We start from the raw sequence: 17,263 nt of genomic DNA on the forward strand, positions 1-17,263 counted from the left end.
AACAAATGGACTTGTTTTAAGATGGTCATACGATGGGTAATTTACCTATTTGATATTGAATTTTAGAACCACTTTAGTTATCAAAAAAAATATATATATTTAATAAAGTATTGAATTTGGTCTTCACTGCTATCGGCCATAGAAACGCATTGAATATAACATTCATACTGTATATCTAGGAGATCTAGGAAAGCTCAGGATATATTTGAGTTTTTTTTTAAAACATATATTTAACACTTTATTTTTGGGGGCATAAAACTACCTCCATACTTCCATTCATTTGTATGGGTTACCTTCAGACGAGTCCCGTGAGCAAAATAGAATGCCATCGTGTTTGTGAGAGTCTCCCGTTTCCACAGAGGGGTCATATTAGTTTGTAGCCCAAACGGTTCAGATGCTACAGACAGAAGTTTCCACATCAGTGTTGTCGACTTCAGACAAGTCCTTTGGGGCTTAAGAGAGCAAAACGGAAAACACCATCTTGTTCGTGAAAGTTTTCTCTTTCCATAGAGCGGTCATTATTAGTTTCTAGGCCAAACCTTTCAGACACCACAGATGTTTTTTTTTTTTTTGGGGGGGGGGGGGTTACCTCCCTTTCTCCCCAATTTTGTGGTATCCAATTGTTAGTAACTACTATCTTGTCTCATCGCTACAACTCCCATACGGGCTCGGGAGAGACGAAGGTCGAAAGCCATGCGTACCCCCGAAACACAACCCAACCAAGCCTCACTGCTTCTTAACACAGCACGCATCCAACCCGGAAGCCAGCTGCACCAATGTGTCGGAAACACCTTTCACCTGGCGACCTGGTTAGTGTGCACTGCGCCCGGCCCGCCACAGGAGTCGCTAGTGCGCGATGAGACAAGGATATCCCTACCGGCCGCGCCCTCCCTAACCCAGACGACGCTAGACCAATTGTGCGTCGCCCCATGGACCTCCCGGTCGCGGCCGGCTGCGACAGAGCCTGGGCGCTAACCCAGAGTCTCTGGTGGCACAGCTAGCACTGCCCTAGACCACTGCGCCACCCGGGAGGCCCCACCACAGATATTTCTGTGAGAAACATAGGCGGATGCGGTGAATTGAGCCCATGCAAAAAAACATCTCTAGCTTAAATTGACAGATTCTGATGGGGATTTTTTTATTATGTTCCTTAGATTGTCTTCGTGTCAATAAGACTCTTAAGGATTTACAGCTTTTTAATACATATCATAATAACCAAATATAGTCTATTCATAAATATGCAAAAAATGTGTAAGCGAACAATACAATTTTATTTGAATTAATTTGATTTTAATAGCTGCATATAGAGAGAAAGCATGCAAACCTACAGTATAGGCCCTGCATGACCCCAATGCATTTAAAAACTACTCAGTGTCCGGGCCAGTTAAAATTCTGTTCTGTCATAGACTACGAATAGGACCCGGAGTTTTACATGACCAGGTCATGAGATCAGGAAAAACTCCAGGCCCCAGAAAAGACTCCTACGAATTTTGCCACACCACCTTTGAAGCTGTGGTGCCACCTCTGCCAAGTAAATAAGAAAGCTGACCATATTTCACCGAGTTCACTTCTGGGTAACAGCGATTGCCCCAATTCAATGAATTGCTAATAAGGAAGAAATAGGGCACATTCTGAATGTTTATGACCATCTCTTTTGGCACACATTAGCTGTGGAATGAAATGGCCAACTCAAACACTTATTTCACAACTCAATACATTTTTTATTAAATGAGCCGAAACACTGCATCAAAAAGTGAAAAAAAAAACCTAGTCGGAATAGATAATGCAATGACATAAAATTACGTTTAAAATGTAATAAGTATCAAGAGAGAAAAGGGAAATTGTCTGGTCTGTTCATGGCTTTACTGTGTGTGTGTGTGTGTGTGTGTGTGTGTGTGTGTGTGTGTGTGTGTGTGTGTGTGTGTGTGTGTGTGTGTGTGTGTGTGTGTGTGTGTGTGTGTGTGTGTGTGTGTGTGTGTGTGTGTGTACACTTACAAGGTGTTCCACAGGTGCTCGAAGGTGCTCCCCTCGTCAGCAGCAGTGGGCTGGGACATTTTGGCAGGAGGGTAATCCACCGAAGGGCAGATCACTCTGTAGGGGTCAAAGGTCAACCAGAGTTACCGCTGGAGTATCAGGGATATACAGAGGCATGAACTGTCTCTGACACAAAACCCATCAGACTGTTAAACAGCCACCACTAACATTGAGTGGCTGCTGCCAACACACTGACTCAACTCCAGCCACTTTAATAGTGAAAATTGATGGAAAAAATATATCACTAGCCACACTAAACAATGCTACTTAATATGTTTACATACCCTACATTACTCATCTCATATGTATATGTATATACTGTACCCTATATCATCTACTGCATCTTTATGTAATACATGTATCACTAGCCACTTTAAACTATGCCACTTTGTTTACATACCCTACATTACTCATCTCATATGTATATTTATATACTGTACTCTATATCATCTACTGCATCTTTATGTAATACATGTATCACTAGCCACTTTAAACTATGCCACTTTGTTTACATACCCTACATTACTCATATCATATGCATATACTGTACTCTATACCATTTACTCCATCTTGCCTATGCCGTTCTGTACCATCACTAATTCATATATCTTTATATATTTACGTACATATTCTTTATCCATTTACACTTGTGTGTATAAGGTATTCATTTTGGAATTGTTAGGTTAGATTACTCGTTGGTTATTACTGCATTGTCGGAACTAGAAGCACAAGCATTTCGCTACACTCGCATTAACATCTGCTAACCATGTGTATGTGACAAATAAATTAGATTTGATTTAGGTAACATTTAGACTAAAGTAAAGGGTCTATAAGTAGTTGACAGACTGTCATTTTTTAAATATTCAGATATTAACAGTGAAGGGTAGGCTAGGTAAAGAAAAAAGGTTGGGAACCACTGGACGAGCTAAATCATTCCTGTTCACATATGTGAACAAACAGATAACTCACACAAAACCACCACAACTGACTAACCAGGTGGCCTTTTTTCATATCAAACAAACATTACAACTACATCCTTGAAAGGAGAAGGAAAGGAGAAAGGAAAAACAGATGTGTTGCCAGGGGAAGTGATTCACTCTGTAATTTTATCGATGGCCGATAGAGAGTGTAATCGCCGAATGGCCTGAGTGTGTTGATGATGTGCAGGGAGTGTGAGTGCGACACACACAAGTGCACACGCACACACACACAGACACACACCCCTGTCTCTTGGTGCTGCTGTTTCCAGGTGTGATCACACCGGGTATGGGCCCAGTAGACTGGCACAGGGGTGTCGGGGGCTCGACATGCCTGGGCCTGCCCGCTCCTCATCATCTCACCCAAGAGAGGACCGTGTGCCACGTGGCATCACACGCAACTTCCTCCTTCCCCTTCCCACTCTAAAGGATGAGGGCCCCACCCCTCTCCCCCATAGGAGGAACTACCAATCAAGTTTAAATATTGAGCTCTGTGGGCTTCGGAGCTGCAATAATGAATCTGTATAGGCCTAAGTAGTGGATATCGATGCATGTATGACTGAAACACGTATGACTTGCAAAATATGACAGATGGCTTGGATCAGAATCTTTGTTTGCTCTGCTGCTAACTGCACTTTGATACAAACAGAACATATTGACACTGACCTCTGATACACTACATGACCAAAAGTACGTGGACACCTGCTCTTCAAACATCTCATTCCATAATCATGGGCATTAATATGGAGTTGGTCCCCCCTTTGCTGCTATAACAGCCTTCACTCTTCTTGGAATGCTTTCCACTAGATGTTGGAACATCTAGGAATGCTTTCTTTCATTTAGCCACAATAGCATTAGTGAGGTTGGGCACTGATGTTGGGTGATTAGGCCTGGCTCGCCGTCGGCATTCCAATTCATCCCAAAGGTTTTCAATGGGGTAGAGGTCAGGGCTCTGTGCAAGCCAGTCAAGTTCTTCCACACTGATCTTGACAAACCTCAAAAAGCACATGGACCTCGCTTCGTGTACGGGGGCATTGTTATGCTGAAACAGGAAAGGGTCTTCCTCAAACTGTTGCCACAAAGTTGGACTGTATGCTGTTGCGTTAAGATTTCCCTTCACTGGAACTAAGGGGCCTAGGCCTAAATATGAGAAAAAAGCCCCAGACCATTATTCTTCTTCCACCAAACTTTACAGTTGGCACTATGCATTTTGGCAGGTAGCATTCTCCTGGCATCCGCCAAACGCAGATTCGTCCGAATGCGTTTCCCCTGCTCCAGAGTCCATTGGCTGTGAGCTTGACACCGCTCCAGCAGACGCCTGGATTTGACCATGGTGATCTTAGGCTTATGTGCGGCTGCTCGGCCATGGAAACCTATTTCATGAAGCTCCCGACGAAACAGTTATTGTGCTGACGTTGCTTCCAGAGGCAGTTTGGAACTAGGTAGCAAATGTTGCAACCGAGGACAGATGATTTTTACACGCTATGCGCTCAAGCGATCCCATTCTGTGAGCTTGTGTGACCTACCACTTCGCGGTTGAGCCGTTGTTGCTCCTATACGTTTCCACTTCACAATAACAGCATTTACAGTTGACCGGGGTAGCCCTAGCAAGGCAGACTTTTGACAAACTGACTTGTTGGAAAGGTGGCATCTTATGACGGTGCCACGTTGAAAGTCACTGATCTATCTCTTCAGTTAGGCCAATCGACTGCCAATATTTGTCTATTGAGATTGCATGGCTGTGTGCTCGATTTTATACACCTATTAGCAACACGTGAGGCTGAAATAGCCGAATCCACTCATTTGAAGCGGTGTCCAAGTACTTCTTGTATATATAGTGTAGGTGTTTCATAGATCAAGTAATCAAAGCCTATACAATGCAATGGACAAAAAAAAAAGTGACCTTTGCTGTTTAAGCAGATGGGAATGCTACTGATAAAATAATCCAGACAAAGCCATGATTTAGTAAACAATAACAACAAACACTTCAAATAAGCACTGATCAAATCAGCATATTGACAAAATAATTATGTCAAAAGCATGGTGTAAAAGCTACATCATGTCCTGTTATATCCTCTTACATAATTCTGTACATTAATGTGCAGACTTTATCGCCTGTCCCTGTAGGATAATATATATTTTTTCCAGGTAGAACCCGTTTTGTTTTCATGTATAATCCTTTCACCCAATGAAGAACCCTCAAAGAACCAGTTGGTGAAGCTCCTATGGGACAGCCATTTATGAACCCATTTTTCTAAGAGTCTATTACAAATGAGAGGCTACGATAGGCTATTTATATATTATTCAATTGAGAATATATTTTTCCAAAACTGGAATATAACTGGAATATAATTTCCATTCCTCAAAACAGCCTCCACAAAATTGAAACACACAGCACGAGAAAAGTGTACAATCATTTCCTAATTGATGCGAAAGTGTTGCTAAAATTACCGCAAAATTCTCCTAAAACAGGACTTCTGAGTTTTCGATAGTCTCCAACACAACTCATTCTTGAACACGTAGTCCCTTCCTTTCGACCGCTATAAAGCTTACTATATTTACTAATGCGCACAACGAGGCGTCATATCTCCTTAGCAACATTGTAAGAGCTAGAAGAAAAACTGTGGCAAAGGTTCGTGGGTTTAGGGGTTGAGCTGTGCGCACGAATGTGGAAAAGTTTAACCCCTGTTAGAATCAAGTTTGATGCGCGTCGATAATAATGCATGTGTAGAGCAATTAGGCTAATATAGCAATTAATAGCCATGCGAAAAAAGCACGTTTGGGCATGCATAAAAATGGAATTTGTGCATAATAGGCTTGCCGTGATGACACAGACACTAAAAGGTGAAAATTATTTGCTGTAATGTCAACAGTCATGCGTAATCACTAAACAAACAAATAAACACACGCGCGCGCTGACAAACAGACAGAAGCGCGCGCGCGCGCGCAGGAAGGCTATGGACAGATGAAGTGCCATGTTGAAGCAGCTGCTTGTTGGTTAAATTAGGTTCCCGCTATTCCCGTGGTAGCTGCCGCCTTGAGAACTGTGCAGAACTGCACTTGGGGTAATTGAGGAATGGCAGGGGATTTAGCATGAAGAAATAGATTTCCATCAGGACATGGTGGAGGCAACACACATTTCACTTACACAGAAAGGTCCATGCAGCTATACCAATTTTGGAATAGAATTGAAATGCGATGAAAGCATATGTGATTATAATTTAACTGTTTTTATTTTATTTTTTATAAATAGGTTATTATTTCAAAGATATTAAAGATGAGTGGATAAGTGATCCTTAGTAAGAGGCAGTGTAGGGCCTTTGCCTTTATGTGAAATTAAAATGGCATATCATATTAAATAACTCTTCCATATTCCAATAAATATCCTGAATGCATTGCAATAAGGGCAACAAGCAACTAAATAAAATAGGCCTATCGAAATGCACATTGATGTGTGGGATATGCTGATTTAAATTCACCTGTTCCACGCCCAAGTTGGAAACACTATGCAGCACCCATGACAACGACTAGATAGATACACAATACAAGCCATTCCTCCTGGGTAAATCGCCCTCCAGCAAACTAGGCTAATACCAGTGTTGTGGGAGAAAACTCTTAACGCCATTTGTCTAACCCTTATTTACACAAATACAAATTAGGTTGACTAAACGAGCTGTTATAATCTGTGAAATGTAACTGAATCTACGATTATCGTGTATTTCAATTTAACGGGAGTAGATTTAAACAGCCTGGCAGAAAACAAAATGATACGTTTTCATTATTGTTATCATTTCTTTTTATTATTCGTCACGTATTATTACTAGTCTATTATTATTGTTATTATAGAAATACCATAATAATGATACTATATTTTCATAACTTATTTTTCCAGGTTTCGTCATCAATAACACTCTCGATTTAAAAAAAGAATGTTTCTGAATTTGCGTCTTTATTTTCTTATCAGACTTATTAACATCTAGCTGTTGTGTAGCCTACTCTGAACACTGTACAATATTTTGAATGCATTATTGATTTTTTTATTGACAAGGAGGGTTCACAGAAAAACGATAGGTTATGTTTGAGTTTTGTTTCTGCAAGTTTGTATTATTGGTGTTTATACAACTCCACTTGACTTCAGTTTACGTCAGTTTACCCTTATATATCACAATAATTGACAGGAGTTTACGTTTCTGTTAAATATAATATTTTGGAGACGCCAATTTCCCAAATCTTCTTCTGAATACTTGCTTTACAGATCTATAATTATGTAGTAACGCTCAAAGTATTATTTTGATATGGATAAATAATTGTAAACTATAGGCTAATGCCCTTTGTTTAAGCCTTGCTATGTGACTGCTTCCCATAACATAATTTGGCCTATGTGCAAACTGCAAAGACAAGAACACTTACCAAACAAAATGAGCTTGGTCCAGTTTGACTACGTCCAAAAATAATGTGGTAGTGATAAACAGCGTATTATCCTTTTTATAACATGTCTCATATCTGTAACATTCGTCAAAAAATCAAGCCATCGATTAAAAAGCACACATTATCGAGTATTTTTTATCCTTCCAGAAATGGCTGACCACTCACGACGAAGAAAATCATTAGATGATAAAGCGAGGAAACTTTTAAGTGTCATGAGCTTCCTCCGCGAGGTTGTGTTATTGAGATTTAGAGTTGGGTGGGATTCGGGTGACAGGAGGAGGTGTTAGCCGCGGTTTGGGCGCACACGAGCGGGAAACATTTTCCTAACTCACTAGGGGGCACATGGAGGCAAATGCTAGATTAACCATTGGGAAAAGAGTTCTAACAATAAAGCTTTGAAACAAAAATACGTTGTTTTATACTTGTGCGTAGCCTGTCTGAAGCCTAGATAGAATAATTGCGTTGCAGAAGTTTAAAACTATGGGGCACTATTAGTACTACACTTTTTTTAGTATTTTTTTTATTTAACCAGGCAAGTCAGTTAATAACAAATTATTATTTATAATGACGGCCTAACCCGGACGACGCTGGGCCAATTGTGCACGGCCCTATGGGACTTCCAATCACGGCCGGATGTGATGCAGCCTGGATTCGAACCAGGTACTGCAGTGGCCACTGCTCCACTCGGGAGCCCAAATACCCTCAAAATGATTCGGCATACCGGAGATCACTGTCACATTCCAATTAGCTAAATATATATACCGGGCCATAACCTGAGCTGCAGTGCACCGGGCTAATAGAACTCCCTCATTGTTATAATGTGAAATATGGTTTCTTGGAGACGCCAATTCCACAAATCGTCTTCTGAATATTTGCTTTACAGACCTATAACCATATTTCACATGATAATAATGAGGGAGTTCTATTAACCTGAGCTGCAGTGCACCGGGCTATGGCGCATGACGTGAACAGGCAAAACGTGGAAAGCTTTATTTGTGACCCATGTACAAATTAGAATTGTGCAATAGCAGAGCATACGACAGTTGCCACATCAATGTTACACTGAATTAATAATAATAATAATATATGCCATTTAGCAGACGCTTTTATCCAAAGCGACTTACAGTCATGTGTGCATACATTCTACGTATGGGTGGTCCCGGGGATCGAACCCACTACCCTGGCGTTACAAGCGCCATGCTCTACCAACTGAGCTACAGAAGGACCAATTAATTAGTTAAGTTATAGTTATTAAATGTTATATTCCAATTTCATTTAATGATATTGGTTATATTCCATTCCAATATTATATTCCAATATTTTTTTGGTATAAATTAAAAACAACTATTGGAAACTTTTTGCCCCTGAATGGTAACTGGCACCTCCAGGGGCAAGTTACCCCGATAAACGCGACCCGAGTTCTTAATTAGGAAATGCTAGTTGGATGACTGTTCAAATATATTTTTCCCAGTCTGAGCTAGTTTTTTTCCTGAGTTCCCAGTTGTCTTGAATGCACTGAAGTCTGAAATTTCCGAGTTCTCAGTTGTTTTGAACGCGGCAACTGGTTCCGAAACGAATGCACTCACTTTTCACCATAATAAAACACCTCACACCGGGATAACCCGGGACAGATAATCGAATCCCCTCTAGGTAACCTCTGCTGAACTACATTTCCCGGCATAATGAAAAACTGTCTTCATGCTGATTGGATGGCGCTCTTGATATCAAGTGCGTTTGATTTTGCGCGCTCACCACCTCGGGTGACAGAGTAGTTTGCTCTTTGACCAGACTCTTGTGCAACCTCTGCTCATCCGGTACCAGAGGTGAGGTAAATCAATCGCACCGAAAGAAGTATCAGACAGTTATTGTTGTCATGCACTTGTTTGATAGCATGTGAACGAGGAAAGTTTTCAACAAACCCTGGATACCGGTGAGTCGCTCAACTTTTACGATAAACTTCACGCTAAACATACAACATCGTTATGTGTGGAACAAATTAGTGAACTACGGTATCTAGCTAGCTAGGCTAGCTAACGTAAGCTTGACGGTAACACTACTGTTAACTTGAGCCAGCTTGCTTAGAATGCAAAAAACACGTTAGCTGACCTTCGTCGTTGGTTCACATTTACTGATTTGTTTACGCGACTGGTAGGAATAACAAATGATTCATTGTCAATAGCTAGCCATTTCAACTGGCATCAAACAGGTGTAGCTACTTTGCTAATTTAGCTAGCTAATCTGTTAAACCTACTCGCTTGCCATTATAGAGCCATAACACTCTTCTGTGCTACCAATGCAATGTGCATGTTAATAGTCGCGTTACCGACTTGTTTGCTCACGCACTACTACTAGTTAGATGCATAGGTTTCTTTATTTTTAGCAAACGTTAGCTACAGTAGTACTGTACAGTTAGCCTTAACTTCCAAAGAAGGCAAATGGTTTTTGGCTTGAAATACATTCACGGTCTCAGTCGCCACCTTGTGGTTATTACTGACCAAATATCTCAAGACTAGGCGAACACCGCGAGTAGCTAGCTTTTTTGAGTTTAATACTGTTGACTAATCACATGATCATGTCCCCTTTCTACAGTGACCAGTCATTTTGTTAAGGTCAGGGATGAACTTCTCTGAGGTCTTCAAACAGTCTAACCAACTGTGCAGAGTTTCACCAGATGGAAAATATTTGGTAAGCAATCATTTGTTTCAATATACACTTAGTATTCAAATCAAAGTTTAATGCTTACAGGCTCTAATCAATGGTGCAAAAAAGGTATTAGGTGAACAATAGGTAAGTAAAGAAATAAAACAACAATAAAAAAGATATATATTACACATAGTAGCAAGGCTACATACAAACACTGGTTAGTCAGGCTGATTGAGGTATTATGTACATGTAGATATGTTTAAAGTGACTATGCATATATGATGAACAGAGTAGCAATAGCGTAAAAGAGGGGTTGGTAGGTGGCGGGACACAATGCAGATAGCCCTGTTAGCCAATGTGCGGAAAGAACAGCTCAATTGACGTAGTATGTATATGAATGTATAGTTAAAGTGACTATGCATATATGGTAAACAATGTAGATAATGTAATGATTAAGATTGTACACAAAATTCAACTGAAAACAGATACATACTGTATGCAGGTTGGAGCAAGAAGGTGCCACACTGGATGTGTGTGTGTGGTTGCCAGCTCATTTCCGGCTGCCAAGAATGATTTATTAATTGAAGGCTGCTGAGTTCCATGAAATTAGTTCCTTTTGCATCCCTTTAATATTTTACGTAGAAATTGTGCATCAATATAGAATTTAAAAGCTTGTTATATTAGATGAAGTTCCCTTTAATGTAGACCACATGGACAATTCAATAAATCTGATTTATGGTATGAATAAAGAATTGCTAAAGTGCCAGAATTCTACATTTTGACATGTCCCTCTGCGACTTATTGGAAGATTTTAATGAACTTAACCCCAGAATGTCTCCAAGCTTTCACCATCATTGTAAATACATAGTTATTTTGTTGCTTTGAGTAATTTATGAATTATAATATTTATTTAATGTAATTAGTGATTCATCTAATCATATAATGCATGTCCCTCATTTTAAAGCCAACCCTGTTACGTAAAATTAACTTTCATTTTAATATGGTGAAAATATTCCTTTGAGTAATTTTTTCAGACATCTAATTGTCAGAACTGGTTCTAATCTTTTTGGCCATTTTCTGTTGTGCTGTGGAAAACTCTTACCTATAGATGGGCTCTAAATGTTTTAAGTTTCATTTTATAAATTATGTTTGCATTCAATTGTCCCTCCCTGCACACTATAAGCTTCCAATTCCCCAAATCCAAGGGGATCTATGGCTGACTTAATATGAAATCGTCAACCCCCTTACTTGATTTGGCACTTACCATAGTCCTTTTTTATTTAACCTCGAGATGGGAAAAACTATGTTTTATTATGGAGTGACTTGCTGTTGCTAAATATACAGATATTTCTGGGCATGCAGGATCCACTAGTCTACCTACCTCCTTTCAGCTGCTGCTCATTGCTCAGTCACTCTGTGACTCTGCTGCAGCTTGTACACAAAACAGTTCGATCAAACGTAGCTAATTGTAACCGTAAGCTGTTGCAAACATAAGCATTACATAGAGGTCTAGCAATTTAATGTTTGTTTTTTTCAGGAGTTAAATGCCGCTATTTAGGCAAGCTATATGTAGCTTACACAGCATATCAAACAATCAAGTCGCAAGACACTCAGTCAATAGCGATTTTATGTCATTTCTTCATCATTGGAAACATTGTCTGAACAGGAGGCAGACTGGCTATATGGCAGCAAAATTTTCCACCAAAGGGACTAGTTGTGGATAAAAATCAGTGTGATGACGTAGTGCACACAATGTACTTTTTCGCATACGTTTTCATGTACCGAATAAAAATCTAAAGTTCAGTGCGTTATCGCATTTTCAACTGTCCTGTTTTTGGCACAAACTGTTGCGTTAAATAGCGAATGTGCCTACTCAGGTCTTGGCTACTGCTCTTTCTTGTATAATACATTTTACAGACACAAAAGATCCATGTCGAACGAACAAATTATCTGTCTGCTTTTATACAATTGTAACGAAACTTCCTGTTTCGATCACAGCTTTTCTTGTTATACCATATGACTTGCATACAAACTGTGGATGGAAACATCGTTAATGACCCGTGTGATTCGGATCCTTAGATTTGAGAGAAGTTTCCAGAGTGATGGAGGTGGGGCAGGGGCCTCTGCCTTTTTGTTAATTTGAACATGTGCTCTTTATGAATCATGTTTGCAATAAGACACTAAAGTAAAACTGCAAAGAAATTAACGTTTTGTCCTGACATCACTGAGTACCACTCTTCATATTTTCAAGCATAGTGGTGGCTGCATCATGTTATGGGTATGCTTGTCATCGGCAAGGACTAGGGAGTTATTTAGGATAAAAAATAAACTTAATAGATCTAAGCACAGGCAAAATCCTAGAGGAGAACCTGGTTCATTCTGCTTTCTAACAGATACTGGGAGACAAATTCACCTTTCTGCAGGACAATAACCTAAAACACAAGGCCAAATTATACACTGGAGTTGCTTTCCAAGATGACAATGACTGTTCCTGATTGGCCTAGTTACAGTTTTGACTTAAATCTGCTTGAGAATCTATGGCAAAACATGAAAATGGGTGTCTAGCAATGATCAAAGATGAACTATACAGAGCTTGAAGATAAAAAAATTAAAAAAAGAATAATGGGCAAATATTGTACAATCCAGGTATGCACAGCTCTTAGACTTACCCAAACACACTTGCAGCAGTAATCGCTGCCAAAGGTGATTGTAACATTTATTGACTAATGGTTGAGGTAGAATTTGTCCCCAACTAAGACATTAGAGTATTGTTTGTCTATCATTGACAAAAGACAAATCAATTTTAATCCCACTTTGTAACATAACAGAATGTGTATATAAAAAAACTTTCTGAAGCACTGTAGCAACATGCCTATAAATTACCTTCTGAAAGTATTCAGACCCCTTGACTTTTCCCACATTATGATACAACCTTATTCTAAAATGGATTAAATAGTTTTTTCCCCATCATCAATCTACACACTAACCCATAATAACAAAGCAAAAACAGGTTTTTAGACATTTTTATATGTATTAAATAAAAATGGAAATATCACATTTACGTACAGTACCAGTGTGGACGCCTACTCATTCAAGGGTTTTTATTTTTACTATTTTCTACATTGTAGAATAATAGTGAAGACATCAAAACTATGAAATAACACATATGGAATCATGTATTAACCAAAAAAGGAGCCATCCTTTTCCTTGATGACAGCTTTGCACCCTCTTGGCATTCTCTTAACCAGCTTCACCTGGAATGCTTTTCCAACAGTCTTGAAGGAGTTCCCACATATGCTGGGCACTTGTTGGCTGCTTTTCCTTCACTCTGCGGTCCAACTCATCCCAAACCATCTCAATTGGGTGGAGGTTATTGGAGGCCAGGTCATCAAATAGACCTTACACAGCCTGGAGGTGTGTTGGGTCATTGTCCTGGTGAAAAACAAATGATAGTCCCACTAAGCGCAAACCAAATGGGGATGGAGTATCGCTGCAGAATGCTGTGGTAGCCATGCTGGTTAAGTGTGCCTTGAATTCTAAATAAAACACCAACAGTGTCACAGGCAAAGCACCCACACGCCATTACACCGCCTCCTCCATGCTTCACGGTGGGAACCACACATGCAGAGATCATTAGTTCACCTACTCTGCGTCTCAGTCACGGCGGTTGGAACCAATCTCAAATTTGGACTCATCAGACCAAAGGACAGATTTCCACCGGTCTAATTCTAAATCTTCTTCTTATTGGTGTCCTTTTAGGAGTGGTTTCTTTTCAGCAATTTGACCATGTCCTTATTCATGTAGTCTCCTCTGAACAGTTGTCTGCAATTTCTGAGACTGGTAACATTAATGACCTTATCCTCTGTAGCAGAGGTAACTCTGGGTCTTACTTTCCTGTGGTGGTCCTCATGAGAGCCAGTTTCATCATAGCGCTTCATGGTTTTTCCGACTGCACTTGAAGAAACTTTAAATGTTCTTGCAATTTTCCGGATTGACTGACATTCATGTCTTAAAGTAATGGACTGTCATTTCTCTGCTTATTTGAGCTGTTCTTGCCATAATATGGACTTGGTCTTTTACCAAATAGGGCTATCTTCTGTATACCACTCCTACCTTGTCATAACACAACTTATTGGCCCAAACCCATTATGAAGTAAGGAAATTCCACAAATGTAACTTTAACAAGGCACACCAGTAATTGAAATGCATTCCAGGTGAATATCTCATCAAGCTGGTTGAGAGAATGTCAAGAGTGGGCAAAGCTGTCAGGTAAAGGGTGGCTACTTTGAATAATCTCAAATCTAAAATATATTTTCATTTGTTTAACCCTTTTTTGGTTACTCCTTGTGTTATTTCATAGTTTCCATGTCTTCACTATTATTCTACAATGTAGAAAATAGAGAAAGAAAAGAAAATGAAACACTGGACACTCTCACCCATTCACACTTTTGACTGGTACTGTATGTATTCAGACCCATTACTCAGTACTTAGTTGAAGCGATAATAGCCTTGAGTCTTTTCGGTATGACACTACAAGCTTGGCACACCTGTATTTGGGGAGTTTCTCCCATTCTCTGCAGATCCTCTCAAGCTCTGTCAGGATGGATGCAGAGTGTCCCTGCACATCTATTTTCAGGTTTCTCCAGAGATGTTCACGTCCGTGGGCCACTCAAGAACATTCAGAGACCTGTCCCGAAGTCACTCCTGCGTCGTCTTGGCTGTGTGCTTAGGGTCGTTGTCCTGTTGGAAGGTGAACCTTCGCCCCCAGTCTGAGGTCCTAACCTGCTCCAGAGCGCTTTTCATAAAGGAGCTCTCTGTACTTTGCTCCGTTCCTCGATCCTGACTAGTCTCCCAGTCCCTGCCACTGAAAAACATCCCCACAGCATGATGCTGCCACCACCATGCTTCAATGTAGGGATGGTGCCAGGTTTCCTGCAGACGTGACACTTGGCATTCAGGCCAAAGTGTTCAATCTTGGTTTCATCAGACCAGAGAATCTTGGTTTATTTGGTAGCATTTAAATCCGCCACCGCATGGCAGGTACCCTAGTCATATAAATGTTTTCAGTGCAAATATGATGCACACAGTATGTACTCCACTTATGCACTCAAATATGCACTTTTAAACATCGACAACAGGCATGGCAGATAGACGTTCATGATCTTACAACCGAGGAGTTAACAAGTCCAAAAGTACACAGATGTGCCGGAACATAACTTTTTTCTGCTTGACTGTCTCACTTCCTGTCTCTCTCCATCTGCCCCCCCCCAGGCCACGTGTGTGCAGTACAGGCTGGTGGTGCGTGACGTGAACACCCTACAGATCTTGCACCTTTACACTTGCCTGGACCAGATAGTCCACATGGAGTGGTCCTCTGACTCGCTCTTCATCCTCTGTGCCATGTACAAGAGGGGACTAGTGCAGGTATGCGCTCCTCTATTAGGCTAGTGCATATTGTTTTTATCTCATTTGTCCAATAATGACAGTTGGTGTATTTTATTTTAATTTTTTGGTGCTGAATTAGCTTGTTCAGACTGTTGATGGATGCTTAAATATACAGAATGTGGGAAATTAAACTGGGTATAAAGTGTACAAATATAAAAAAAAAAAAACTTGCACAGATAAAGTGGAATTTAAGTAAATTATTACTGACCATTTTGTAATGAAAGGGAAATTATCCCTCATTTGAGACAGTGTTAAGATCAAATGCACTGTGCAAAAAGAACAGCTTACTTTTGCAGAGGTAACCATCTCCAGTCTTTCATTTCGTCTCTGGGTCAGATTTGGTGTGGTCAAAGGTTTGAGTACAGGTTGAGCTCAGGGAAAGGTAGTTGTCCTTCTCTCACAATCTCGCTCTCCTCTCAGGTGTGGTCTCTAGAGCAGCCCGACTGGTACTGTAAGATTGACGAGGGCTCGATAGGACTAGTCTCCTCGCGCTGGAGCCCAGACGGACGTCACATTCTCAACACCACAGAGTTCCATGTAAGTGTGAAGTCACTAGGAGTGTGTTTATGTGTTTGTCTGGTGTCGACTGTTGCTGCCCATAATGAAGGAGGAGACCTGAAAATAGACAGCAGACACCAGACCCTGCCCCACCTGACAAATGTATGCCTGATTTCAGTTACTCCAGCTAGTGTTCTGTCATATCCTCGACACACAAATTAAGTTCCTTCCGAGTCCTATTTAATATCTCCTCCCCGAAGTGTGCACTCGTTCATTCCCTTTGAAGCATTTAAAAAGCACTCGATTGGTGTAAGTCTGTGCTTAAGTGGGTTTTCACCATGTTCCTTACACTACTCCCTCCCTTTGAAATCCATGGTGGAAGTGTACAGGGGGAGAAACGGAATTGGGCTGTAGATATTTGTTATATTCTTGGAAGATGACAATCCATCCAATGTGTTTTGTCACACATCCAATAGGCTGGGAAATTCAGCCACACTTACATTTTTAATGTGGTGAGTTTTGCTTAATAAGAAATGGCAAAGTACATTTATAGCATCTTTCTGATTAGTTTAGACTTTGAATGAACATGCTTGCTGGAACCAAACCAGTGTCGGTGTGACGACATCGCAGCTTGCTTTGCACGTCTGCAATGACTGTAGGTGAAAGTGCAGTCGTCTGGCTTGTTGGGAGCATATTTGTCCCTAGGTATCAGAGGGGGGAGTGGGCTGCACTCGTCCTCGCCCGCCTGTTTGGGTTACGACTTGGGCACCGTGCCATGGCGGGGCCCGCCTGACGCCCGAACCCGACTCCAAGACTCACTGACAGGTGCCGGGGCCCAGGCACAACTGTGTCTGGAGGTTTGAGAGGGAGCAGGGAGTGCAAGTGTCTGACATTTCTGCTTTGTCTGTCTGCTTCTTCAACAAACACAGGAATAGAATGGAGTCTCCCTAGGTCTGTCTGCTCCTGGGTCTGTCTGCTCTTTCCATTAAATTCTGAGAAGGGAACAATTGTCAGTTGTTGATTTGGGGAAGATGTAAAACAAATACATTTTGCAACAAAATGTGCATTTCTTATTGGATAAGTTCAAGTAGCACCCCCTGTTTGTTGCCTTGTATGCTCAGAACTCATGCAAGATCCCCTGTTTTCACATTTGGGGTGCCAAGCCCGTTTACCAAAAGTCTAGGGGTGATGACGCCCGCGTTGCCGCAGTGCTGCTGACCTCACCTTCACCCCTCCAC

General features: G+C 40.8%; 2 protein-coding genes across 4 annotated transcripts in view; one reads left to right on the forward strand and one right to left on the reverse strand.

Annotated features, from left to right (window-relative positions):
- The window catches only part of tp73 (tumor protein p73), a 46,010-nt gene extending 29,973 nt beyond the window's left edge, over window positions 1-16,037 (reverse strand). The window contains exons 1-2 of one of the 2 annotated variants that reach the window (XM_046343574.1): window positions 15,816-16,037; window positions 1,996-2,091 (exon numbers count right to left, since the gene is read on the reverse strand). In XM_046343574.1, coding sequence (XP_046199530.1) covers window positions 1,996-2,091; window positions 15,816-15,847 — 128 coding nt within the window. In that variant the 5' untranslated portion in view covers window positions 15,848-16,037. Of the gene's footprint in view, window positions 1-1,995; window positions 2,092-7,421; window positions 7,585-15,815 lie in introns of those variants that run through there. The other variant, XM_046343575.1, reaches the window with a different exon arrangement.
- The window catches only part of wrap73 (WD repeat containing, antisense to TP73), a 66,431-nt gene that overhangs the window by 33,327 nt on the left and 15,841 nt on the right, over window positions 1-17,263 (forward strand). The window contains exons 1-4 of one of the 2 annotated variants that reach the window (XM_046343577.1): window positions 9,191-9,369; window positions 10,029-10,124; window positions 15,354-15,506; window positions 15,948-16,064. In XM_046343577.1, the coding sequence (XP_046199533.1) occupies window positions 10,056-10,124; window positions 15,354-15,506; window positions 15,948-16,064 (339 nt within the window). In that variant the 5' untranslated portion in view covers window positions 9,191-9,369; window positions 10,029-10,055. Of the gene's footprint in view, window positions 1-9,190; window positions 9,370-10,028; window positions 10,125-15,353; window positions 15,507-15,947; window positions 16,065-17,263 lie in introns of those variants that run through there. The other variant, XM_046343578.1, reaches the window with a different exon arrangement.

Source organism: Oncorhynchus gorbuscha, linkage group LG03 (assembly GCF_021184085.1).
Source record: "Oncorhynchus gorbuscha isolate QuinsamMale2020 ecotype Even-year linkage group LG03, OgorEven_v1.0, whole genome shotgun sequence".
Classification (NCBI taxonomy): domain Eukaryota; kingdom Metazoa; phylum Chordata; class Actinopteri; order Salmoniformes; family Salmonidae; genus Oncorhynchus; species Oncorhynchus gorbuscha.